The sequence below is a fragment of the Podarcis pityusensis genome (assembly GCF_964106645.2).
Source record: "Podarcis pityusensis genome assembly, chromosome: 8".
Classification (NCBI taxonomy): Eukaryota; Metazoa; Chordata; class Lepidosauria; order Squamata; family Lacertidae; genus Podarcis; species Podarcis pityusensis.
In genome coordinates this window covers 1,207,621-1,232,654 of record NC_138033.1, presented here as the reverse complement: position 1 = coordinate 1,232,654, position 25,034 = coordinate 1,207,621, and the positions used below count along the sequence as shown (strand labels likewise).

The 25,034-nt window shown below is 46.8% G+C and overlaps 2 protein-coding genes across 2 annotated transcripts in view; both read left to right on the top strand.

The window, feature by feature from the left end:
- The window catches only part of LOC308484119 (uncharacterized protein), a 52,933-nt gene extending 28,483 nt beyond the window's left edge, over positions 1 to 24,450 (top strand). Inside the window, exon 7 of the mRNA XM_081018701.1 lies at positions 20,585 to 24,450. The gene's annotated coding sequence lies outside the window, so the exon portion shown is untranslated. The remainder of the gene's footprint in view (positions 1 to 20,584) is intronic.
- On the top strand, positions 9,748 to 24,450 carry LOC308484120 (uncharacterized protein). Its single transcript, XM_081018702.1, has 6 exons — positions 9,748 to 9,816; positions 10,830 to 11,456; positions 12,051 to 12,132; positions 16,328 to 16,410; positions 16,727 to 16,853; positions 18,712 to 24,450. Exons 2-6 carry the CDS (start codon positions 11,043 to 11,045, stop codon positions 20,454 to 20,456), a joined length of 2,451 nt encoding a protein of 816 aa, XP_080874828.1. The 5' UTR covers positions 9,748 to 9,816; positions 10,830 to 11,042; the 3' UTR covers positions 20,457 to 24,450.
- Positions 24,451 to 25,034: the final 584 nt, after the last annotated feature.

Genomic DNA, 25,034 nt, shown 5'->3' with positions numbered 1-25,034 from the left:
CCTGCAGACTGCCTCGCCAGAGTGGTGCATGCTCTGGTTATCTCCTGCTTGGACTACTGCAATGTGCTCTATGTGGGACTACCTTTGAAGGTGACCCGGAAACTACAACTAATCCAGAATGTGGCAGCCAGACTGGTGACTGGGAGCGGCCACCGAGACCATATAACACCAGTCTTGAAAGGCCTACATTGGCTCCCAGTACATTTCCGAGCACAATTCAGAGTGTTTGTGCTGACCTTGAAAGCCCTAAATGGCCTCAGCCCAGTGTTACTGAAGGAGTGTCTCCACCCCTATCATTCTACCCGGACACAGGTCCAGCGCCGAGGGCCTTCTGGCTGAGGGCCTTCTCAGTGGTAGAACACCCTCCCAGCAGATGTCAAAGAGAACAACAACTACCAGACTTTTAGAAGACATCTGAAGGCAGCCCTGTTTAGGGAAGCTTTAAATATTTGATGTATTATAGTATTTTAATATTTTTTTGGAAGCCGCCCAGAGTGGCTGGGGAGGCCCAGCCAGATGGGCGGGGGTATAAATAATAAATTATTATTATTATTACACCCAAAGACACCCCATGTGGTTTAGCGGAGAGACTAAGAGCCCTGGAGCTGGAGGAGGGAGACCTGGGCCCAGTTCCCCCCATGGCTAGGAGCTTTGGAGGGAGGTGGGGAAGATGGGGAGTGAGAGGAGCTGGTTCTGGGTGGAAACATCCACTCTGAGGAAAAGATCACCAGCTAGAGAAAGGAGTCTCTGAGCTTAGTGGGAAGGACAGTGTGTGGTGTCCTGGGAGAGTAAATCAGGCCAGGAATGAACTGGGAGGCTGAGCCAGGAGAAGGAGGAGCTGGAAAGAGACCCGCTGCTGAGCTCTCATCCCAGTCAGGAGGGGAGAGATCCTTCTAGAAAGAGAAGACTCCCAAACCAGAGATCCCTTGGGTCTTTGGCTTGGAGTATCCCGGGAGTAGGGTAACTGGCAGAAAGTGCCACCTTGTTAAGAGCCAAAGTCTTAAGTGTGAAACAACTGAGAAAACCTTGAAGGGAAATAACATTGTAAACTGAACTATCCTACGTTTTATCCACTCATGTCATAAACTTCCTTGTTAAATAAAATTGTTAATGTTTATTTGAACAAATCTTGCCTGAGACTCCCAATTAGTAAGTTTTACTTCACGTGAAGGACAGATCGTGAAGCTGGGGCTCCAATACTTTGGCCACATCATGAGAAGAGAAGACTCCCTGGAAAAGACCCTGATGTTGGGAAAGATGGAGGGCACAAGGAGAAGGGGACGACAGAGGACGAGATGGGGGGACAGTGTTCTCGAAGCTACCAGCACGAGTCTGACCAAACTGCGGGAGGCAGTGGAAGACAGGAGGGCCTGGCATGCTCTGGTCCAGGGGGTCACGAAGAGGCGGACACGACTAAATGACTAAATGACGACGACCTCACGCGAATCCCCCACAAGATAATCTGAGGTAGTTGGAGGGCATTTGTGGAAATTGTGTTCTGTGAGGTGGGTGCACTATATTTAAGAGAGAGAAGAGGCCCAAGGCTGCCGGGGGGGGGAAAGACCCCTTGCGTCTTCGCATATTAATTGGGGGCAGAGGTGGGATAGGAAGTTAAAACCCACACAGATCCTATTTAGTTTTGAGCGGACTGGCAGACTTAAACATTCATTAGGAAAACTGGATGCTGCACTTACGCCTACAGATATGTGGAATTTTGAGTGAAATATACTCAGATCTCAGAGAGGATGAAACCTCTGATTCCCTCACATTTAAAGAGAGAGTGAAAGTGCGCTTTGGACTGACTGCAGAACAAAGCCAAAAAGCCTTTCGTGAAATTAAAAGGAAACCAGGAGAGACTTAGGCCCAACTGGGTAGCCGAATTGACCAAGCTCTGGACAGATGGGAGGAAAGTTAGATGAGCTCAAACAGCTGATCAGTTTAGAGCAATGTTTCCAAGAGGTTCCTGCTCATTCAGGCTGAAAACAGTAACTGAAGTCTCTACCTTGGGAGATGAAATCAAAGGAGACTCAGGGGGAGCAGTAATACTCAGTCCATTCCAGAAAAAGTAATAATTGGAAACCCAGGGAGGAAGTGGGGTCTCAAAACGACAACCCTGAAGGGCAGGCCCTGTCATGGCTAAAATGGCCGCTGTTTCTTTAATGCGAATAAAGCTGGGTCAGCATGACTCAGCGGTCTGCACCAAGTTGTATATATAAGTGAGAAATGTTAGTTTGGGCTGTGGCTGGTGTTTGGGTTGGGTTGGTTGGTGCTGCTGTGTATAGTTATTCAGTCGTGTTTTGCACAAGGACTTTTAAGAATAAAACTCTGCAAGGATATTCTCGTGGACTCTTTTTGTGCCGACAAGGAGACTGAGGAGACAAAGGGAGGTCAGAACCCTTTCCTTCTTTTTTTTGCTTTTTACAAACACTGACAGGTTATGGGCCCAGTGTTTCTGAGCATGTGCAGAGTGCAAAACGACTGGCGGCATCTCAGCAGGGAGCTGGTGAGTCCTGGTGGTGTACGGAGCCAGTGGCTGTGCGTTGGAGCAGTTGGTGGCAAGCTGTAACTGTCTGCAGCGACGCTGGAGCGGCTAGGATCTGAGGATCAGGAAAGCACTCAGCGTCGGCTACTGGAACAGTTTGAACTGCTAGAGGACCACAGTAGGCGACTCAGAGAGTGGCTACACCAGTTGCAGAGCCAGGCGGGACCTGATGGTCAACAGAGGCAGCAGCTAGAAGCCGGTGAGTGCCAGCCAGGACCATCCAGTTGGACTCTAAAGAGAGTCAGGAGAGATTGCTGGAGACCCCACAGAAGGGGCTCAGCAAGCACCAGCAGAGATGGCAGATTTCCAGTCTTCCCAAGTTGTAAATATTGGGGGAGGCATCCCTTTTGAACTTCTCTCAGAGAGCAACTGGCTGAGTTGGTCAATTAAAATGCAGCAGTTGTTAAGGAGATAGACTATGGGACTGTGTTGAAACTGAGGTTTTGAGACGGGACTCTGCTGAGAAAAAACGGCTAGATGAAAGGGCCCGTGCCCAAATTATGTTGTGTTTGAGCAACTCTCAGTTATTGCATGTAGCAAATGCTAGCACAGCGTTTGAGTGCTGGAATTTATTAAGGGCAATGCATGTCAGAGAAACTGCTGGAACTATCATTTCTCTGACCAGAAGGCTGTTCAGGACTGTTATGAAAGAAGGTGAGAGTTTGGCAACTCATCTTCAAACACTGAAATCTCTGTTTCTTCAACTACAACAGAGAGGTAAGCGTTATGATGAGACTGACCAAACCTACATTATCCTTTCAAGTTTGCCTGAAAGCTGGTTGCCTGTGATTAACAGCATGGAGAGTATGCGTCCCCGAGATCTGACCCTTGAGTATGTGGTTGGCAGATTGACTGAAGAAGCAGAAAGAAGGTCAGATAGACAGGCTGAACTCCAAGAGCGGAGGAGTTACAGTCGAGGGGGCCAGCAGCAGAATCCGCCAATGGAGCAACGCCAAGGTTTGGACTTGGCCATGGCGGTGAGGAGATGCTATAGATGCAACCAACCCGGGCATCTCCAACGTCAATGCAGGGCAAGACTTCCAGGAGATGACATGGAGCAGAGACAGCAATCGACACAGAAACGTAAGCAGAAGGGGTTCTCTTCAGAGAAGAAGAACACGCATTCTGCTCAGTTTGTTTCTGCATTTTCTCGAGAGGAGAGGAAGATACCTCGAGGAACATGGTTGCTGGACTCTGGCAGCAGCAGGATTATCTGCAATAGTCGGGAGGACTTTAAGACCCTGGAGAAGCCAGCTGATGGAAAAGACTCAATTTATCTTGCTGATGGTCGTAGAAGCAAGATTGATGGCCAGGGAACATGTTTCCTGCAGTGCTTGAACACTACTCTACCAGAGACTCTGTTTGTCAGCAGTTTGGACTATTGTTTACTGTCTGTAAGCTGTTTGATTAATGCAGGGTATAGTGTTAAGTTCACGCAGGATGGCTGTCTGATAAAGAATGGAACTCAGGTATGTGGCCATGCAAAGATGGAAAATGGGTTATATATAATGCAGGACAAGCCTGTTAAAGCAGCCCAGGTGGTTCAGGATAATTTGCCAGTTCATAAGGGGTGTGTACATGAACTGCACAGAAAACTGGGTCACGCCAATTTCCGTGTGCTTTCAGAGATGCAAAAGGTGTGCAAGAACCGAAAAGTAAATAGCTGTAACTGTTTCCTAGATTGCAATGTATGTAAAATGGCCAAATCTAAGAGGAAGCCTGTGGCTTCTAAAAGTGACAGAGTATCTAAAGAGGTTTTAGAACTTGTCCATTGTGACGTGATAGGCCCTTTTCCACAGAAGACTAAAGGGGGCGCCAGATATGCTTTTCTGGTAATAGATGATAAATCACGTTTTAGTTGGTTGTTTTTGTTGAAGCAGAAATCTGAGTGTTTCCCCACATTCAGAGAATGGGTTGCCCAAGCTGAAAAGCTCTTCGCTCGCCCTGTTGTGCAGTTGCAAACAGATAGGGGTGGAGAATTTCTGAACAAACAATTTGGGACATGGTTGCGACGTAAGGGGATCACTCACCGTTTGAGTAACCCTTATAGCTCTGCTGAAAATGGTCTGTGTGAAAGACGTGGGGCTGTAATACAGTCAGTAAAGGACTGCCTGCTAGTGGATGCAGGATTGGGCCACAACCATAGGCTGTGGGGCGAGGCTTTTCTGACAGCGAACTTTTTGATTAATAGAACCTGGTCTAGCTCTATAAAAGATATTCCTTATCGTGTATTGTTTGGGAAAGAACCAGAGTGGACAATGCTCCATAACTGGGGTGCTTGGGCACATATAAATATCCCCAAAGCTCAGCACCAGAAAGGGGGCGCTAGAGCGCAGAAACTGCGGTTTGTGGGATATCAGTCCTATGGCAAAGGGTGGTGTTTCAATCTACGCCCAGGACACGTGGTTCTGTCACGAAGTGCAGACTTTGCTGACCAGGACAGATGGACTGCGATCCATGCCAACCCTGACCGCCTACTGCCCCTGCAAGTAAGAGAAGAGGCTTCTTCTCAGCCATTGGCAACACAGGAGCAGGAGGAGGAGGAGGCACATATTTCCCCAAAAGACATGGCAATAGATAATACTTCTCTAGAGGAAGAGGAAGAAGAGCCAGAGATAAGGGGGGAAGAAGAAGTAGTTGTGCCTAGGCGCTCCCAGCGTTCAAACAAGGGTGTACCTCCTCAGCGTTTGACCCTAGGAGGAGTGAGAGTATGCAATGTGAGTTGTGTGGAACCACAGAGTTATAATGAAGTCTTAGACTTACCCCCTGGGGAACATGCTTTGTGGGAACAAGCTATGAAAGCAGAAATGGACTCTTTTAAATGTAACAAAGTGTTTGAGGTCATAATGCCACCACCTGGTGGCAGAGTGGTGTCATGCAAGTGGGTTTACAAAAGGAAAACCCTTGCATCTGGGGAACCACGTTTTCGAGCCAGATTGGTAGCCAGAGGGTTCACTCAGATTAAAGGGGAGAGTTATGATGAAGTGTTTTCTCCCACTGTAAAGAGTGAAACTTTTCGTTTAATGCTTTCCATTGCTGCTGTAAGACAACTAGCAGTGCACCATTTTGATGTTGATGCTGCATAGCTGCATGCAAATTTAGACCACGAAGTGTTAATGAGACAACCCCCTGGGTTTGAAGGGGAAAATGGTGCAGTCTGGCGTTTGAAAAAGGCTGTTTACGGTCTCAAACAAAGTGGAAAGTGTTGGAACCAGTGTTTAAATGAAGCCCTTGTAAAACTTGGTTTTAAAAGGAGTGGCTGATCCATGCCTGTACACCAAGGGGTCAGGCAACAAATATCTAATGCTCTTAGTCTTTGTTGATGATTTGCTTGTGGCAGGGAGTTCCACAGATGAGATCCAGAAGCTCACAAGTCAACTGGAAAAGAGCTTTAAGCTTAAAGCCTTAGGGCCTGTAAGCAATTACTTGGGAGTAGAAGTAAGGCAGGAAGCAGATGGAAGCTTCCTATTGAGCCAGAAAGAGAAAATTCTTCATTTAATAGAACAATTTGGCATGGAAAACTGCAAGCCAGTTCAGACTCCCATGACACCAGATTTCCCAAAGACACGGTGTGATGATGAATTTGATCAGCCTGAGTTGTATCACTCAAAAATAGGATCACTGTTGTATTTAAGCCAGTAGTCAAGGCCAGACATTGCATGTGCTACAAATGTTCTGAGCCAACGTGTATCTAAACCTAGTACTGCTGATTGGTGTGCTTTGAAAAGGCTTATCAGATATCTAAAGGGGACATTAAATGTATGTTGAAAGATATCTAGTACACAAGATGAAAAACTAGAAGTATTTGTTGATGCGGACTGGGGAAGCTGTGTAGCTACCAGAAAATCTACAAGTGGAATGGTTATGATGTTTGCCAATTCCCTAATTGGATGGAGGTCAAAGAAACAAGGATTTGTTGCGACCTCATCATGTGAGGCAGAATATGGGAGCCTGTTGCTAGCATGCAATGAAATCATGTGGTTTATACAGATACTAAAAGATCTAGATTGTAAAGTAGACTTGCCTATCCAAGTGTATGAAGATAGCCAATCGTGCATTGCATTAGCGGGCTCGGAAATAATGAAATCCGCATCAAAACATATTGCTATCCGTCATGCGAATGTGAGAGATTGTGTACAGAATGGGGTAATCAAACTGGAGTATTGTCAATCACAAGATAATAGTGCTGATTTGTTTACCAAGCCTTTGCCAGCAACATGCTATAATGAATTGATGACAAAACTGGGTTTATGTATGTAATGCATGTATGTATTGTTTCTGTTGGGGTTTTTCGCATTTAAGAAACAGAAGGGGTGTCACGGCTAAAATGGCCGCTGTTTCTTTAATGCGAATAAAGCTGGGTCAGCATGACTCAGCGGTCTGCACCAAGTTGTATATATAAGTGAGAAATGTTAGTTTGTTGCTGAGGCTGGTGTTTGGGTTGGTTGGTTAGTACTGGTGTGTATAGGTATTCAGTCGTGTTTTGCACAAAGACTTTTAAGAATAAAACTCTGCAAGGATATTCTCGTGGACTCTTTTTGTGCCGACAAGGAGACTGAGGAGACAAAGGGAGGTCAGAACCCTTTCCTTCTTTTTTTTGCTTTTTACAAACACTGACAAAGGAGACTTAGGAGGAGCAGTAATACTCTGTCCCTTCCAGAAAAAGTAATAATTGGAAACCCAGGGAGGAAGTGGGGTCTCAAAACGACAACCCTGAAGGGCAGGCCCAAGGGTGCCGGGGGGGGGGGAAGAGCCGTGACACGAAGTTAAAACCCACACAGAAACGTACCCAGAGACACAGAACAACCAGTTTAATAAAGGAGTGAAGTTCTTTGATTAAAAAGAGAAAAAATTCCTGTCAGAAAATGACCAGCAAGCGCCAAGCCAAAGAGACTCAGGATGACCCAGCTGCTGCGTCTGAGGAGAATCCTAATATATTGAATTAGAGATGATGAGGCTAAGATTGGAATTGCCTAAGGTTGAAGCAGAGAAAGAAAGAGAAGAGGCCAGAATGGCAGCTGCCCTTCATCTAGCAGAGATACAGGCTGAGAGAGAGAGAGATGAGCCCAAGAAGAAAGAGACAGGGAGGCCAAGATGGCCCATGAAAAAGAGATGCTTCCTTTAAAAATGGAGGAGATTAAGGCGAGGGCAGAACTGCCGCAAGCAATGTTGGGGGTGATTTTACCTCAGCAAATATAAAGTATGTACAGTGGTACCTCGGGTTACAGACGCTTCAGGTTACAGACTTCGCTAACCTAGAAATAGTACCTCGGATTAAGAACTTTGCTTCAGGATGAGAACAGAAATCATGTTCCGGCGGCAGCAGGAGGCCCCAGAACAGTTTCAGGTTACAAATGGACCTCCAGAGCGAATTAAGTACTTAACCCGAGGTACCACTGGAAAAGCTGATGGTGTGCAGGCCGAATGGTCCAAGCTTCAAAATGCCAGTTTTCAAAACGAGGCAAGTCAAATATTTGGGTCCCAAGGGGTGGAAATATTTATCCTGATTGGAGCAAGGTAAAGGTCCTTGAAGAGGGGCCTAGACCCTCCACAAAAAGAGAAAGAAGAGCTTTTCTGGGGGGAGTGGGATATTGTCCTCCATTTATTCCTCCTTCTAGCCCCCATGCTGCTCCTTGACATGACTGGGTGAAGAAAGACCAGCCAGACAAGAGCATTTGGAGGGACCAGTGCCAGGCAGCGTTGGGACATTTAAAAACAGCCCTAGATCCGGGGTCAGCAAGCATTTCCAGCTGGGGGCCGGTCCACCGTCCCTCAGACCTTGTGGGGGCCGGACTATATTTGTTTTTTGCGGGGGGAATGAACAAATTCCTATGCCCCACAAATAACCCAGAGATGCATTTTAAGTAACAGGACACATTCTACTCATGTAAAAACACGCTGATTCCCGGGGGCCGGATTGAGAAAGCGATTGGGCCACATCCGGCCCCTGGTCCTTAGGTTGCCTCCCCTGGCCTAGATGGACCTTGGGGTCCCTTCCAACTTTAGGATTCTGTTCTTCATTTTGGAAGGCGGACAAGGAGCAAGAGCAACCTGCCGTCACAGAAGGAAGAGGACCATCTCCTTGGTTGCCCTTCTCTGGGAGGGTGGGCAGATTTTGAGGAGCAAAAACGAGGACGCGATGATGACTCTCACTTTCAATACTCCTACTATATGTAGGCTAGAGAAGCTGTGAGATGTTTTGCTGAGGGGGGGCAGGAGAAGAGAAGAGGAACGCAAGTCTTCCACCCCCAGTTATGTCTCCTCCAGAACGTCTGGCCAGAGACATTTTGACCAAAAAATCCACCTGGACAGAAATTTTACCCCTGAAAAGGAGGACGTGTCCTGGGAAAAGAGGACACATGGCAACCCTTCTTCTCTGGCATCCCTCGTAGCCGAGTAAGATTGTCTCCCCTAAACACGGTTTCAACCATGAGGCCCTCAGTGACCGTGGGGGCCAATTCTGGATCCAGGCGTCCTTCCTCGCCTGGTTGAAGGAGCTGTGAAGACACGCTGATTCCAGAGGATGAGGAGCGTCAAACACACCGTTTAATCCACACGGGTCTGGCAACCCAAGTCTAAGCCAAATTCTAAGACTTACTGAATGCAGGAATTTTGGGGGTATAAGAATGCCAGCGTGTTCAGAACACACAATGTCACCAGAGGGGAATAAAAGGCTTCCTAGGAAAACCCCCTTGGCTGCTCCTGTGTTGCTTCCAAGGCGACTTCACCAAGAACATACATTGCTGAAATACAGACACAAAGCAGCAGATGGGACAACACAGAATGGCCCCCCCAGCCATGTCTGGCAATGTCTCCCCCCTCCAGCCCCCCCGGGACCCCCTCTTGCTGGGACAGGGCTCTCTGCCCCGCAGCCCCCCAGGGGCCCCCAAGAGAGACTCGCCCCCCCCCCCGGAGAAGAGACACCCCGGGTCCCCCATCTGGCCCCCCCAAGACCCCCCTCTCCCCCGCCCAGACGCCCCTTCGCAGCCCCGGAGCCCCAGGCAGAGAGACGGGCTCCTCCTCCCGGACACGGGTTCTCCCTTCACACGCACACGCGCCCAGTCCCGGGTTCTGGGTCCTGCTTCCTCCCCCCCCCCCCACGGAAGGGGCAGCTCTGCGCCTGCGCGACGCCTCGTGCTCCTCCGCCTGGAGAGAGAAGGGTTAAGGGGAGCCGAGCTGGCTTCCTAGAGAGGACAGGAAAGGAAGGCGGGCCGCTCCTCCTCCTCCTCCCCTCTGACGTCCCTTCCGGCCTCGCCTTCGCCTGCCGGGCTCTGGTGGGTCTCCTCTCGGGGGAAGCCTGGGGAACTCCCTGCCCCGGGAGGCGGGAAGGGGAGGGAAGAGAGGCTGGGGGTCCGGGAGGGAGGCAGAGGGACCTCAGGCCCTGGCCAGGGAGGTGGGACTGGAAGACAGGGAGGAGGGAGAAGGACATTGGGAGGGACATTATTGTGAGGGAGAAGGATATTAAGAGGGACATGATTGTGAGGGAGAAGTATATTAAGAGGGACATGATTGTGAGGGAGAAGGACATTAAGAGGGACATGATTGTGAGGGAGAAGGACATTAAGAGGGACATGATTGTGAGGGAGAAGGATATTAAGAGGGACATAATTATGGCGGAGAAGGATATTAAGAGGGACATAATTATGGGGGAGAAGGATATTAAGAGGGACATAATTGTGAGGGAGAAGTATATTAAGAGGGACATTATTGTGAGGGAGAAGGATATTAAGAGGGACATTATTGTGAGGGAGAAGGATATTAAGAGGGACATTATTGTGAGGGAGAAGTATATTAAGAGGGACATAATTATGGGGGAGAAGTGTATTAAGAGGGACATGAGGGAGAAGTATATTAAGAGGGACATTATTGTGAGGGAGAAGGATATTAAGAGAGACGACATTATGAGGGAGAAGTATATTAAGAGGGAAATACCATGAAGCTTCCCTTCTCTCTCTATTCATAAATCTCTGTATGTCGGCCATTTTCCCTCGATAATTCTTTATTTGACGGAAAGTCCAGTTTCTGAGGCGTCTTCCAGGGCAGTTCCACCCAGAGGGCCTTGCCACCGTCCCCTCGGATCCAGAGCAGGAAGTCCCCAAGGGACGGTGGCTGGAGCTAGACATGGGCCCTGCTGCTCACCAAGCCACCCAAGCAGATATAACTGGGTTGGGGCGAAGCTCTGGACTATGAAGTGGGGTGGGGAGGGACCCCCACTGTTGCCTTGGCTCCAGATTACACTCACTTGTCACTCACAGTTATGACTTCTCCCTCCCCCTTTCCCCCCCAGACAGCTTGGAGTCTGAGCTGTGGTGCAATCCAGCCCTGGTTCCTAGCAAGACTCAGCCACGCTTCCTCAGGAAACATTCTTCTCCTCTTCATCTTACAACAGAATAGTGTGTTTGATTCATACGATTTTCTGCACCTCGCATTAGTACCCACAGAACTTGGCAGAGGACCAAGGGGCTCCTTCCGATCTCTTGGAGACTTCCGGAGAGCCCAGATGGATGAGCAAGACTCAGCTGGCCCTGAAGCAGGAAGAGGCCGTGCCATGGAAACGGGGAGCAGTGGGGAATTCTGGGAAAACTCTGTGAAGAAGAACCCAGGTGAGGAGGACACCCCTTGCTCAGAGGTGCAGAGCCAGCAGCTCAGGCAGTTCTGCTCCCAGGAGGCCAAAGGACCCCGAGAGGTTTGCAGCCAACTCTACCACCTTTGCCATCAGTGGCTGAAGCCAGAAAGGCACACGAAAGCTGAGATGTTGGACCTGGTGATCTTGGAGCAGTTTCTGGCTGTCCTTCCTCTGGAGATGGAGAACTGGGTGAGGGAATGCGGAGCGGAGACCAGTTCCCAGGCGGTGGCCCTGGCCGAAGGTTTCCTCCTGAGTCAGGCAGAGGAGAGGAAGCAGGCAGAGCAGCAGGTGAGAGAGACTTTCCTCTGGATACTCCCAAGGGGCTCCAAAGAGGAGGGAGAGTATTCCCAAATCATTTCCTAATGGTCCATCCTTTTTTGGAAAGCTTATTATTATTATTATTATTATTTATGACACTCATGTGGCTGGGTGCCTTCCAGCACATATAAAAGCATCAGAAGACATTTTCTTATCTCCTTCTCACCTGATGGGAGGGCATTCCCCAGGGTGGGGGCCACTGTGGAGAAGGTCTTCTGCCTGGTTCCCTGTAACTTCACTTACCACAGTGAGGGAATCAGCAGAAGACCCTCGGAACTGGACCTCAGTTCATGGAGACGCTCCTTTGGGTATACTGGGCCTTTGAGGCCGTTTAGGGCTTTAAGGTTCAGCACCAACACTTTGAATTGTGCTGGGAAACGTTCTGGGAGCCAGTGAAGATCCTTGAGGACCAATGTTTCATGGTCCTGGCAGCCAACCCCAGACACCAGTCTAGCAGAAGCAGGAAGCAGCTTTCACCTCTGTCCCCCGAAAGCGCTTGCCTCTGCCATTCCTTCTCTAACCCTTCTCCCCATTCTCTGTTTTGAATCCTTGTTGCTCTTTCAGAGGAAGCATCTTTTGGCAGAAATGGGTCTTGATTCTTCTGAGGCAGAGAAGACTCCGTTGGACGCCAGAGTGAGGCCTCTGGGTAAGGAGGAAGGAGTGTTTTCTCCCCCATTTTGTCACATTCTCTTGGTTTTGAAACTAATCTGTGATTTCTTTGCATCTTTTGAGGGAAGACACCTGGAGCTCAGAGCGGGGGGAGAGATGTATTTTTGCACAACTATTATATGAAATGGGTACAAATGTACAAATGTTCTCAGCAGGGGAGACGTTTATGATAGTAATTTGATTAGTTTACAATTACAATCCAATAATAGCCTCCTTATAACAATACGAAATTACAATACAATTACTAATACCAATCTTATACAAAATTATATAATATAGGTGCCCCTCCCCGCATGCTAAAACCGATGGTTTGATGATTTTCTTGATTTCTCCATTCCAAAATCTTATTAATTTCAATTACACTCCTGTCAAGATAACAATCCTTTATACAACAACTGCAATATTAATGACTTCCATTCGTATGGAAACATCAAATAATATATAAAGCTACAAGTGAGGCACTACAGCTGTATCCTTTTTTTAAAATAAAAAAAAATTATTGGTTTTCCACAATTTATATAAACATAAACAATACACAATACAGACAGACAAACACATAAACAAACATGTATAATTTCAAATCCTTATTTCTTAAACCTTACTTCACCGACTTCCCCATACCTCCCCTTTCTGCATCCCAGTTTCCGAATTAGTTTCAGCAAATCCTCCCCCTTAGGTTTATCTAATTTTCCCTTGTTCTTTTCTTTTATTTAACCTTTTACAGCTGTAATCCCCTTATTTCTATACCCTCAACATTTTAGCATTCATTGATTTTACAATATTTCTTAAGATAAATTTTAAATTTCTTCCAATCTTCTTCCACCGTCTCTTTCCCTTGGTCTCGGATTCTGCCAGTCATTTCAGCCAGTCCCGTATTGTCTATCACCTTCGTCTGCCATTCTTCCAGAGTGGGTAGATCCTGTGTCTTCCAATACTTTGCGATGAGAATTCTTGCTGCTGTAGTAGCATACATAAAAAAAGTCCTGTCTTTCTTTGGCACCAATTGGCCGACAATGCCCAAGAGAAAGGCCTCTGGTTTCTTAAAGAAGGTATATTTAAGTACCTTTTTCATTTCATTATATATTATTTCCCAGAAAGCCTTAATCTTCGGGCACGTCCACCAAAGGTGATAAAAAGTACCTTCAGTCTCTTTACATTTCCAACACTTATTATCAGACAAGTGGTAGATTTTTGCTAGCTTGACTGGGGTCATGTACCACCTGTAAATCATTTTCACAATATTCTCTCTTAAGGCATTATATGCCGTAAATTTTATACCAGTGGTCCACAACTGTTCCCAGTCAGCAAACATAATATTATGACTGATGTCTTGTGCCCACTTAATCATGGCTGATTTAACTGTTTCATCTTGTGTATTCCATTTCAGCAGCAAGTTATACATTCTTGACAAATTCTTAGTATTGGGTTCTAACAGTTCTCTTTCTAATTTTGATTTCTCCACCTGGAAGCCAATTTTCCTATCCTGTTTGTAGACCTCCATTAATTGATAATAATGGAGCCAATCTCGTACTTTAGGCTTCAATTTCTCATAACTCTGTAATTTCAGTTAATCACCCTCTTGTTCCAAAATTTCCCAGTATTTTGGCCATTTGGCCTCCATGTTAAGCTTTTTCACGGCTTTAGCCTCCATTGGCGACAACCACCTTGGGGTTTTATTTTCCAACAAATCTTTATATCTAGTCCAGACATTATATAATGCTTTCCTAACAATGTGGTTTTTAAAGACTTTATGAGCTTTCACCTTGTCATACCATATATATGCATGCCATCCGAAAACATTGTTAAACCCTTCCAAATCTAAAATATCTGTATTCTCAAGAAGTAGCCAGTCTTTCAACCAGCAGAAAGCTGCTGATTCATAGTACAGTTTTAAGTCCGGCAGGGCAAATCCCCCTCTTTCCTTTGCATCTGTTAAAATCTTAAATTTTATTCTGGGTTTTTTGCCCTGCCAGACAAACTTCGAAATGTCTTTCTGCCTCTTGAAACAATCCATCTTGTCCACAATTTGCAATGTTTGGAATAAAAACAACATTCTGGGCAAAACATTCATCTTAATAACAGCAATTCGACCTAACAAGGAAAGCTTCAAATTTGACCATATTTCTAGATCTTTTTTTACTTCTGTCCAGCATTTCTCATAATTATCTTTAAATAAATTCACATTCTTAGCTGTCATATTAATCCCCAAGTATTTCACCTTCTTTGCCACAGTTAATCCTGTTTCATTCTGGAACCGCTCCCTTTCAGTAACTGTTAAGTTTTTCTCCAAAACCTTAGTTTTTTGTTTGTTCAGCTTAAATCCTGCAACTTGACCAAATGTTTGAATTAATTCTAAAACTCTTTTCGTACTAGTGTCTGGCTCTTGTAAAGTAAGTACCAAGTCATCTGCAAAGGCCCTCAATTTGTACTGTTTAGCTCCGACCTATACCCCTTTAACCAGCTGGTCTCTTCTAATCATATTTAGCAAAACCTCCAGGACAGATATAAAAAGTAATGGGGAAATTGGGCACCCCTTTCGTGTCCCTTTTTCTATCTTAAATTCTTCCCTAACCATATTATTTACAATTAACTTTGCCTTTTGTTCAGAGTATATTGCACCCATACCATTCTCAAATCCTTGGCCTACCCCCATCCCATGTAGATTCTCCTTCATAAAACTCCAAGAAATGTTGTCAAAAGCTTTCTCCGCGTCCACAAATATCAATACTGCTTTAGTGTTTATATTCACTTCTAATAATTTCATAATATCTATTATAATCCTCACATTGTCTGACAAATGTCTTCCTGGGAGAAAGCCTGCTTGGTCCTTATGAATCTCTTCCACCAATACTTTTTTCAATCTTTTTGCCAAAATGTCTGCAAAGATTTTGTAATCCACATTAAGTAATGATATAGGGCGGTAGTTCTTGAGCTGAGTCTTTTCAGTCTCTGTTTTCGGTATGAGTGTGATATAAGCTTCTTTCCAACTCCAGCTGTATCCTTACTCTTCCCGTGTGTGGCAATCTTTCTGTTCGTGATATTTCTTCCTGTCCTTGTAAAATGTTCTGTCTGTCTTTTCCTGGTTGTTGCTGTTCTCCATCATTCCTTGGGCGGAGCTAATATCCCATTGTGGTTTCAGAAATTCTCCATCGCTCTGTCGTGTGCTTCGTTGTTTGGCAACTTTAACAGCAGCTGCAAAAATCACACTGTTCCAATAAATAATCAGTTTTTGCCATTTTTCTTCTCTGCCTGGGAAGGAGAGGGATCGGTCAGAACTGCAAATGACTCAGTAATGAACCTTATCAGCTCCTACACAACTTTTAGATTCCTTACACCCCTCTGTCTGGCCTAAGATAAATGCGCATTTATCCAATTAAATTAAATTCCAAGTCCTTTTAGCATTAATCAGTTCAGTCTGCATATAATAAAGGATGGGGAAGAGTCACCTCTAATTTTCCATCGTAAACATTTTGTAAAATACAGCTTCCCTCCCTTTTTCCTTTTTGTTTTCACACACACAGATCCATTTGATGTTATATTCCATATCTGCAATCCAGTTTCATCCCTGCTCACCTGTACATATATATTTTGAACTAGTATTCAATGGCGGGCTGCCAAATCATAATTGCAGAGAAGAAAACTTTATATAAAGAAGCCATAGGCTCCCCTCCCCCCACCAACCATCTTTTGCAGCAAATGAAGTTTATTCCCAAATTCAAACCTTAAAGACCTTGCAGCTGGTTCAATTCCGCACTTTATGATCTCATCTCTTCCAGCAACGCCTGTACATTAGTCCAAATTGAGCTCTAATTGACAGGAGAACCTCTGCTTCTTAATGGCGGCAAAGGAGGGTTTTTCACAGGCGAAGGGCTTTTGCACTCAGTGCCTCCCTGCCTCTCGCAATCCATGCCGGAGCCAGAGCCTGGTACCAAGACGAACTGGGAGTGAAGCCCGTTCCCCCCTGTCCCTGGGGGCAACTTGCAAGGAGAATTACCCTCAGTCATCCTTGTTTTTCCTTTGCCAACGATCTCCCGCTGCCTCCAATAAAGCAGAGTGGAACCGGAAGCTAGCAGGGGAGACTTGGACAAGCCCCATCTGTACATAGAGATGCACTGTTTCACCTCTGAGAGAAGCAGGCGCTCACGGTTTCCACTTTCCTTGGTCTCTCCCAGGTGACGGAATGATGCCACCAAGACCTGCTCCTTCATCTTTTCATGGTGGTGGAGGGGAGGCAGCAGCTGTGGACCCAGATCAGGTAGGGGGAAGGAGCCTTGTGGGGAAGGACTGCTTGGATGCAGACTGGCTGGACACAGTTGGATGCAGAGGAATGGTGGGAGGAGCCAGAGAAGAGGGAGCCGACTGGGAGGAGGAGGAGGAGGGGTCTGAAGCTGGAGAGGGAAGAGGGCTCAGGGAGCAGAGGGAGTCTGTGGCAGAGAGCAGCCCAGACTCCGAGGCAGAAGCTGCAGCAGGAGAGAGGGATGAGGAAGGCAGAGAGGGGTCTGGCCGCTGTAGAAAACAACAGAGCCAAGTGAATGTTCTCTAAGAGGACAGCCTTTTTCCTGTTCTGTTAGGGTCCAGTGTGCTTTGAAGATGTAGCTGTCCATTTCACAGACGAGGAGTGGGGGTTGCTGGATCCTGACCAGAGAGCTCTCCATAAGGAAGTCATGGAGGAGAATCGTGGGATCTTGGACTCTCTCGGTAAGGCTCCCTATTGGTTCATCCTATCTGTTTTGTAATTCAAGACATCTCTCTATGTGACGAACCTCTGATATTTCAATGGGGCTCAACAGCGCCACCCACAGCACCTGGGATGTTAACACTCCCACAGCAAACCTTGGAGGGATGGCTATTGATTGTTTTCCCTGTGAATATTCTTCCTCCAGTTCTGCCGTTTAAAACCATGATCAGGCTGTCTGAACTGCCCAGGCCTTAAACGTAGGATTCAGAGTGATTTGGGGTGTTGAAGTAGCTTCAGTCAAGTTTCCTGCTTTGTTCTTGCTTCTGTCTCTCTCTGGCTGACCAGAGAGTAGCTTGACATTGGAGATGGCACAGATTCCACGACTGAACCAAACAAACTCCATCCCAAAACAGAGACAGGCTTTTTGAATCTCAGGCAGTGAACCCTGTAGTAACAATAATGATAATTTTATTATTTTCACCCTGCCCATCTGACTGGGTGGCCCCAGCCACTCTGGGCAACTTCCAACAAATAGAAAAACATAATCAAACATCAAACATTAAAAACTTCCCAATACAGAGGTGCCTTCAGAAGTCCTCTAAAAGTTGCATAGTTATTTCCTTGACATCTGATGGGAGGGCGTTCCACAGGGTGGGTTCCCCTATCGAGAAGGCCCCCTGCCTCGTCCCCTGTAACTTCTCTCAAAAATGTAACATTTAAGTACAGTGGTACTTCGGGTTAAGAACTTAATTCGTTCTGGAGGTCTGTTCTTAACCTGAAACTGTTCTTAACCTGAAGCACCACTTTAGCTAATGGGGCCTCCTGCTGCCGCTGCACTGCCAGAGCACGATTTCTGTTCGCATCCTGAAGCAAAGTTCTTAACCTGAGGTACTATTTCTAGGTTAGCGGAGTCTGTAACCTGAAGCGTATGTAACCTGAGATACCAGTGTAAGGAAACTTTAATAATAATAATAATAATAATAATAATAATAATACTGAAATGACAAGTTTCTGCTGCATTCTGTGATGTTGAGAATTTAAGAAAACATCCAAATTGGTTTAAGGTGATGCACATCATAATTAAATTTTTAGCCACTAAAAAAATTTAAATTTGGCAGCTGCTACACACATTTGTTCAATATACAAAATGTGTTTTTCAGCACACAGAAGTTCATTCCCCTACCACAAGGTAGCTGACTATGACCAAGTCAGTCCAGAGTCAATGTTCCCAAATATTTCTCAAGCTCTTACAATTTGTTTAGATTTATTACTGCATATTGAACAACGTAGCATATTAAATACAGTTGTACCTCGGGTTAAGAACTTAATTCGTTCCGGAGGTCCTTTCTTAACGTGAAACTGTTTTTAACCTGAAGCACCACTTTAGGTAATGGGGTCTCCTGCTGTTGCCACTGCGCCGCCGGGGCATGATTTCTGTTCTTGTCCTGAAGCAAAGTTCTTAAACTGAAGCATTATTTCTGGGTTAGCAGAGTCTGTAACCTGAAGCGTATGTAACCTGAAGCGTATGTAACCCGAGGTACCACCGTATATCTTAATTTTGAACAGGGAACTTTCCCGCTTTGGAAACCTTTAAAATAATAATGAAAGCACATTTTATTTATGAAGATAGTACAGATCCATATTTAAATTTGAAAAAAATGACGTTACCAGGTTAAACTGTACTTTTAAAAACTAGAGGGAGAAAACATATAATATTCAACTTGATTTGTATACAAAACTAGACATTTTTACAGAACAAAAGGAACATTGTAACATCTAACTCCCTTCGGTTCTTCCCCTGTCCCAAGCATTAATTAGCATTGTTCCATAATTTGGGGCTGCACTTCTTCCCGAGACTCTAATCCGTTTGCCTCTTAGTTTCAGGTGGTGATGAATTGGAAATGAAGAACAAGGGAGACTACAACGAAATCCACACAGTGGAGGATCCATATCAGGATTCAGACTGTGGAGAGAGCTTCAGTCAGAGCTCCCATTCCATTTCCCATCAAAGAAATCCCCTTGAGAAGAAACGCTACCACTGCTTGGAGTGTGGAAAGAGCTTCAGTAACAGCAACGATCTCACTTCCCATCGTAGAATTCATACAGGGGAGAAACCCTATCAGTGCATGGAATGTGGAAAGAGCTTCAATCAGAGCTCCCAACTCACTTCCCATCAAAGGACTCATACAGGGGAGAAACCCTATCAGTGCTTGGAATGTGGAAAGCGCTTCACCAGGAAAGAAAGTCTGACTTCCCATCAAAGAATTAATACAGGGGAGAAACCCTATCAGTGCGTAGAATGTACAAAGAGCTTCAATCGGAGAGACCTTCTCACTTCCCATCAAAGGATTCATACAGGGGAGAAACCCTATCAGTGCATGGAATGTGGAAAGAGCTTCAGTCAGAGCTCCCAACTCATTTCCCATCAAAGGATTCATACAGGGGAGAAACCCTATCACTGCTTGGAGTGTGGAAAGAGCTTCCGTCAGAGCTCCCAAATCACTTCCCATCAAAGGATTCATACAGGGGAGAAACCCTATCACTGCTTGGAGTGTGGAAAGAACTTCAGTCAAAGCCACGATCTCACTTCCCATCAAATGATTCATACAGGGGAAAAACCCTATCAGTGCATAGAATGTGGAAAGAGCTTCACTCAGAGGGACCATCTCACTTCCCATCAAAGGATTCATACAGGGGAGAAACCCTATCAGTGCATGGAATGTGGAAAGAGCTTCAGTCAGAGCTCCCAACTCACTTCCCATCAAAGGATTCATACAGGGGAGAAACCCTATCACTGCTTGGAGTGTGGAAAGAGCTTCAGTCAGGGCTCCCATCTCACTGCACATCAAAGAATTCATACAGGGGAAAAACCCTTTCAGTGCGTGGAATGTGGAAAGAGCTTCACTCGGAGTGCCAATCTCACTTCCCATCAAAGCATTCATACAGGGGAGAAACCCTATCAGTGCGTGGAATGCGGAAAGAGCTTCAATCAAAGGGCCATGCTCACTTCCCATCAAAGGATTCATACAGGGGAGAAACCCTATCAGTGCGTGGAATGTGGAAAGAGCTTCATTGACAGACGCTATCTCATTGCCCACCAGAGAATTCATACAGGGGAGAAACCCTATCAGTGCGTGGAATGTGGAAAGAGATTCAGAAATTGCTCAGATCTCACTTCCCATCAAATTATTCATACAGGGGAGAAACCCTATCAGTGCGTGGAATGTGGAAAGAGCTTCAGTCAGAGGGCCAAGCTCACTTCCCATCAAAGAATTCATACAGGGGAGAAACCCTTTCAGTGCATGGAATGTGGAAAGAGCTTCACCTGGAAAGAAAGTCTCACTTCCCATCGTAGAATACATACAGGGGAGAAACCATATCACTGCTTGGAGTGTGGAAAGAGCTTCAGTCAAAACCAGGTTTTCACTTCCCATTGTAGAATTCATACAGGGGAGAAACCCTATCAGTGCATGGAATGTGGAAAGAGCTTCAGTCATAGTTCCCATCTCACTTCCCATCAGAGGATTCATACAGGGGAGAAACCCTATCAGTGTGTGGAATGTGGAAAGAGCTTCAGTCAAAGCAACAATCTCATTTCCCATCAGAGAATTCACACAGGGTAGAAACTATTTCAGTGCCAAGAGTGTGATCGGAGGGATTTATGAAAGTCTGGTCTCATTTTCAAAGTTCTTTTAAAAAATAGAATTGGAGCTCTTAAAAGGACTGGCTGAAAAAGCTAAAATCAAGACAGGTATGGACAAGTTCGTTTCTCTTTGAAGGAAAATATTTCTTCTACTCTGAGCCACTTAAAGAGAATTGAATTCCTGCAAGACAACCACTCTTATCTGGACATCTAAATTGCTATGTCCTCTTTCTTTTTTCTGTTTTATGGTTCCTCTCTTAAAGTAATTATTTGGTTTATTTGTTTAATTCGAATCTTAATTTAAGAAATTGGATTTTATGTTAAACATCTTATGTGTGTTGGGTATCAGGCTGGATGGAAGAGGGAGGGCTGGAAAAATGCAGGAAACGGGATCTCTTGGGAAAGAGTTATTCTGTGACCTTGACAAACTGATAAGGTGCCGCTGGAAAATAGGCTGCTTTGAGAACAAGGGAGAGGGAGATTTTGAATATGGCAGTTCAAAAACAGTTTACACCAGGCCTGTGTTAAATTTGGAGAAGCTATGAGCCCGAATTGATAAAAATAATGAAATGGAGACAAATTTGATCACTAAAGTAGAGACACTGACAAAGAAAACAGAAGCACTAGATATCTCCATGAAAGGAAGGAAGGGAGAAGTCTGAAAAGCTGGAAGACAAAAAATGGAAATCAGAACAGGAGACGCTTAGGATTGATGTGGACGGTTTGGGTGGAAGATAAGAGGCAATTGCAGGCGCTTTGGCGGTTCTTGAGATGAGACAGAAAGCCCAGCCTCTGAGACGGAGAGGAGGGAGGAGAGCAGGATTTTAGCAAAGGTTTGAGCGGAGAGGCTGGGAGTGGAAGAGGAATTCATGGAGGAGGTGCCACCCTCCTCACAGCCGGGGTGGTCCTTTTTGGGTAGAAAACCAATGTGAATAAATCCCCCCAGTGCCACCCCCTGGCCAGTCTTCCTGTCTCCCTCTCCCTGTGCCCCCACCCTGCCCCAATCAAAGTCCCAGCCAGCAGCTGCCCTCCAGGACTTCCTCCGCCCATCTTGGGGCCTCAAGGCATGCGGGCAAGTAGGATCCTAGAATGCAACAACTGATTGGCCTGCAGGAAAAGACCAATCAGGCTCCAGTGGGGAAGCAGAATATGTTAGGATATTTCCGTTCCTCCTTAAGAAAGGGAACAGGCTGTTTTGCGTCACATGCCTGTTTACTTCCTGCTCACTGGGAGTTTCCGTTTTGTATATAGCTTTTGTTCTGGCTGTTTTCCTTGACATGAATGCAAGCAGTCATGTTTTTCCTTTGTTCTGACCAACATTGAATAAAGCTGTAAATATGCTCTCCTGGGTGAATCTTCCGTTGTGGAAACTCTGCGAGAAGGGCGTGCATGAGTCTTGGAATGCGTCTGAGGGTCGTGTCGCTAATTGACTGATGCTGTTCCAACGGGAGACCGGAGATCGTCTGGAGACGACGTGGAGGCCTGATGCCTCTGTCTCCCTGGCAGGATCCCAACAGAAACAGCCAATCAGACGGGACTCATTGTGTAAATAATGTATATAAAAGCCTGAGGTTTGGGGGGCAATTAAATCACTGTTTTACAAACTGCAATAAAGAGCATGAAATCACTACAGGACTCTGAATATATTTCACTGGCGATGAAGGTGGGATCCTGCTGAGCTGTCTGCCGCGCAAAGCACACAGCTGCCAAGGCAACACAGCATCACATCGCGCATCCAGGCTACAGCTCCAGGACCCAAGGACCCAGAATGGCGACAGACAACCGCTTCATGCCGTTCAGCCCAGCCTCAGGAGACTGGGAAGGATACACCACCCGCTTCCAGTTCCTCCTGGAGGCAAAGGACGTCATGAGACACAGCCAAGAAGAGGGCAACCTTCTTCAGCATCTGTGGAGAAGAAACGTTCAAGATCGCCTGAGCCCTCCTCGCTCCCACAAATATTGCGACACGATAATAGAACGGCTGAAGGGGCACTTCTCGCAACAACCCTCAGGGGTAGCGTATCGAAATGCCTTCTAGGCAAAGCGGCAGGTCTCCGGAGAAACCATAACCAGGAATGTGACCTCCCTCTGCCAGGCTGCTCGGCTCTGCAACGTCACAGAGCTGGAGAACATGCTTGGCGACTGCTTCGTGGGCGGCCTGAGGGACGAGAAGCTGCAGTGGCGCCTCTACGCCAAGAAGGACCTGACGCTCCAGGCTGCCCTAGAGGAGGCTTTAGCAACTGAAGCTGCCGAGAGGTCAGCACAAGGATTCCAGTCAAACATGTCGTCCCAACCTGGGATCCACCATGAGGACCTCACCGACGACTCAGAATCCGACCGGGAGGACATGCACTGAGTGCAGCAGCGCACATAAGCTGCATGCCCACCACGACAGCTTCGTCCGGAAGACGGGAACTGTGCAAGTTGCGGGGAGAGCCACAAGCAGACGATTTGCCATTTCCCAACGCAGAATGCCGACAATGCAGAAAAGTGGGACACATCGCCCGGGTGTGCCGTGACTGCCCTGCCCGACGCCTCGAACCAGATGGCCCACCCAAGAGTCCCAGGCCCTGTGGTCTGACACACCAAGGCAACTCGACGGAGATCACAGACTGTCAGGTATATCAGCTGCCTCATTCTAATGCGGACAAAATTTACATCGAGGCACAGATAGAGGCAGCCCCGTGCCGCCTGGAGCTTGATACAGGCTCAGCCCTGTCCATAATCTTGGCATGGACATTAAGGAATTGTGTCCCATTGGCGGCTCCAAGTTTGGCCAGCCCCATTCACCCTCCGGGAGACTTCCACAAACGCAAGGTCCCCACGATGGGGGTGGGAACATTCAATGTACAATATCGAGGGCAGAAGTGGCAGTTGGACTTGATTGTGGCCAAGGGGCGCTACGTTAGCTTACTGGGGTTGGCGTGGTTTGGGCCATTGGGGCTAGCCATCACCGGGGTGAACTGCACCAGCTCCCACGTGGACGTGGATGCCATGTGCAAAGTTTCCAGAGGTTTTCGATGGGGCATTGGGGTGATATACTGCCCCGCCCCTCCGTTGGCCTACAACTAGACCCCGCCATACGACCCATCAAGTTCAAGGCCCACCAGGTCCCGTTCGCCCTCAAAACCCCGCATTGGCGAGGAATTAGACTGGCTTGTGGAGCAAGGAGTGCTCTAGCCCGTGCCTAATGCCCCCGAGAAACCCCAATCATCACACCCGTCAAGCCCAATGGCTCAATCCACATCTGCGTAGACTACAAACGTAACATAAAGAAGGCCCTTATGGCTCATGCATACCCGGTGCCAATGGTCAGCCATGTCCTCGCCACCCTGGCGGAGTCTTAAAGTCCACCTGATCAGGGACAAGGTGAGGGCTATATGCGACGCCCCTGCACCTAAGGGTAAGGCAGAACTCCAAGCCTTCTTGGGACTATTGAACTTCCGGATGATTCCTGGGGGGAAACTGCAAGGAGGGGTGGGCAGAGGAATCCCAAGGGGATAGCAGAAGGGTGAGGCCCATAGAGCAGGAGGAGCAGGAAAGGGAGGCAGAATTAGGAAGTCCAGAAGTGACCGAGGCTGAGCAGCGTCCAACCCAACGATCCCATCACAGCCGGCAGCCCTGGAACAAGAGCCAGAACCAGGAACCCCTACCGAGAGACACCCAAGACCACAAGGCATACATAGGTGACCGGCATACCTCAACGACTACGAATGCTAACCTTCTGGGCGCAACGGGAACTTAGAGGGGAGGGGGGTTATGTACTAAGCTTGGATTCTTGAACAATAGGCAAGTAGAATCCTAGAATGCAACAACTGATTGGCCTGCAGGAAAAGACCAATCAGGCTCCAGGAGGGAAGCAGAATCAGCCAATCAGACGGGACTGATTGTGTAAATAATGTATATAGAAGCCTGAGGTTTGGGGGGCAATTAAATCACTGTTTTACAAGCTGCAATAAAGAGCATGAAGTCACTACAGGACTCCTGTGTATATTTCAGAGAATCTAATGCATCTTTGATTGAGATTGTCCAGCAAGGAGATTGAAGATGGCTGCCAGTCAAAGGGTAGTTTAATACACGGGGGGGTGGGGGGAGAGCTCCTTGTGAAAGGGGGGGGCAGTTTTGGGAGACATTCCAGCCGTGGCATTGGCAGCCAGAAGAGGAATCCTGGAAGAGGACACTCCAAGCTCATCTAGTCCAACCCCTGCAATTCAGGAACCCCGGTTCTTAGTCCCGCCAGCTTGCTTGAACTGGGCAACTCAGATGCCTGGAGCAGCGCCCCGTTGGAGAGCAGCCTTGGGTCGCCTCTGGAGCTGGCCGGACCTTTTGGACGGCTGTTTCCATCCCCCCTGCCTTCTGCTGGCAGGCCCGGTTGGGAGTTGTAGTCCAAAGCTTATTGAGGGTGCCTGGTCCTGGAGGTGGTTTTCAAATTGGAACTATGTTTTGTTTTTGTTTGTTTTTTTAAAATAATATTTATTGAGAATTTTGAAATTACAAGAAAAAGAAAAAATCAAAAACAACACTACAATGCAAAAAAACAAAAAAAGAAAACAATAAA

Coding starts and splice junctions, on each gene's coding strand:
- LOC308484120 (XM_081018702.1), top strand. CDS start 11,043: ATGGATGAGCAAGACTCAGCTGGCCCTGAAGCAGGAAGAGGCCGTGCC. Junction 16,411..16,726: donor CAGCTGTGGACCCAGATCAG/GTAGGGGGAAGG, acceptor CTGTTCTGTTAG/GGTCCAGTGTGCTTTGAAGA. Junction 16,854..18,711: donor TGGGATCTTGGACTCTCTCG/GTAAGGCTCCCT, acceptor TTTGCCTCTTAG/TTTCAGGTGGTGATGAATTG.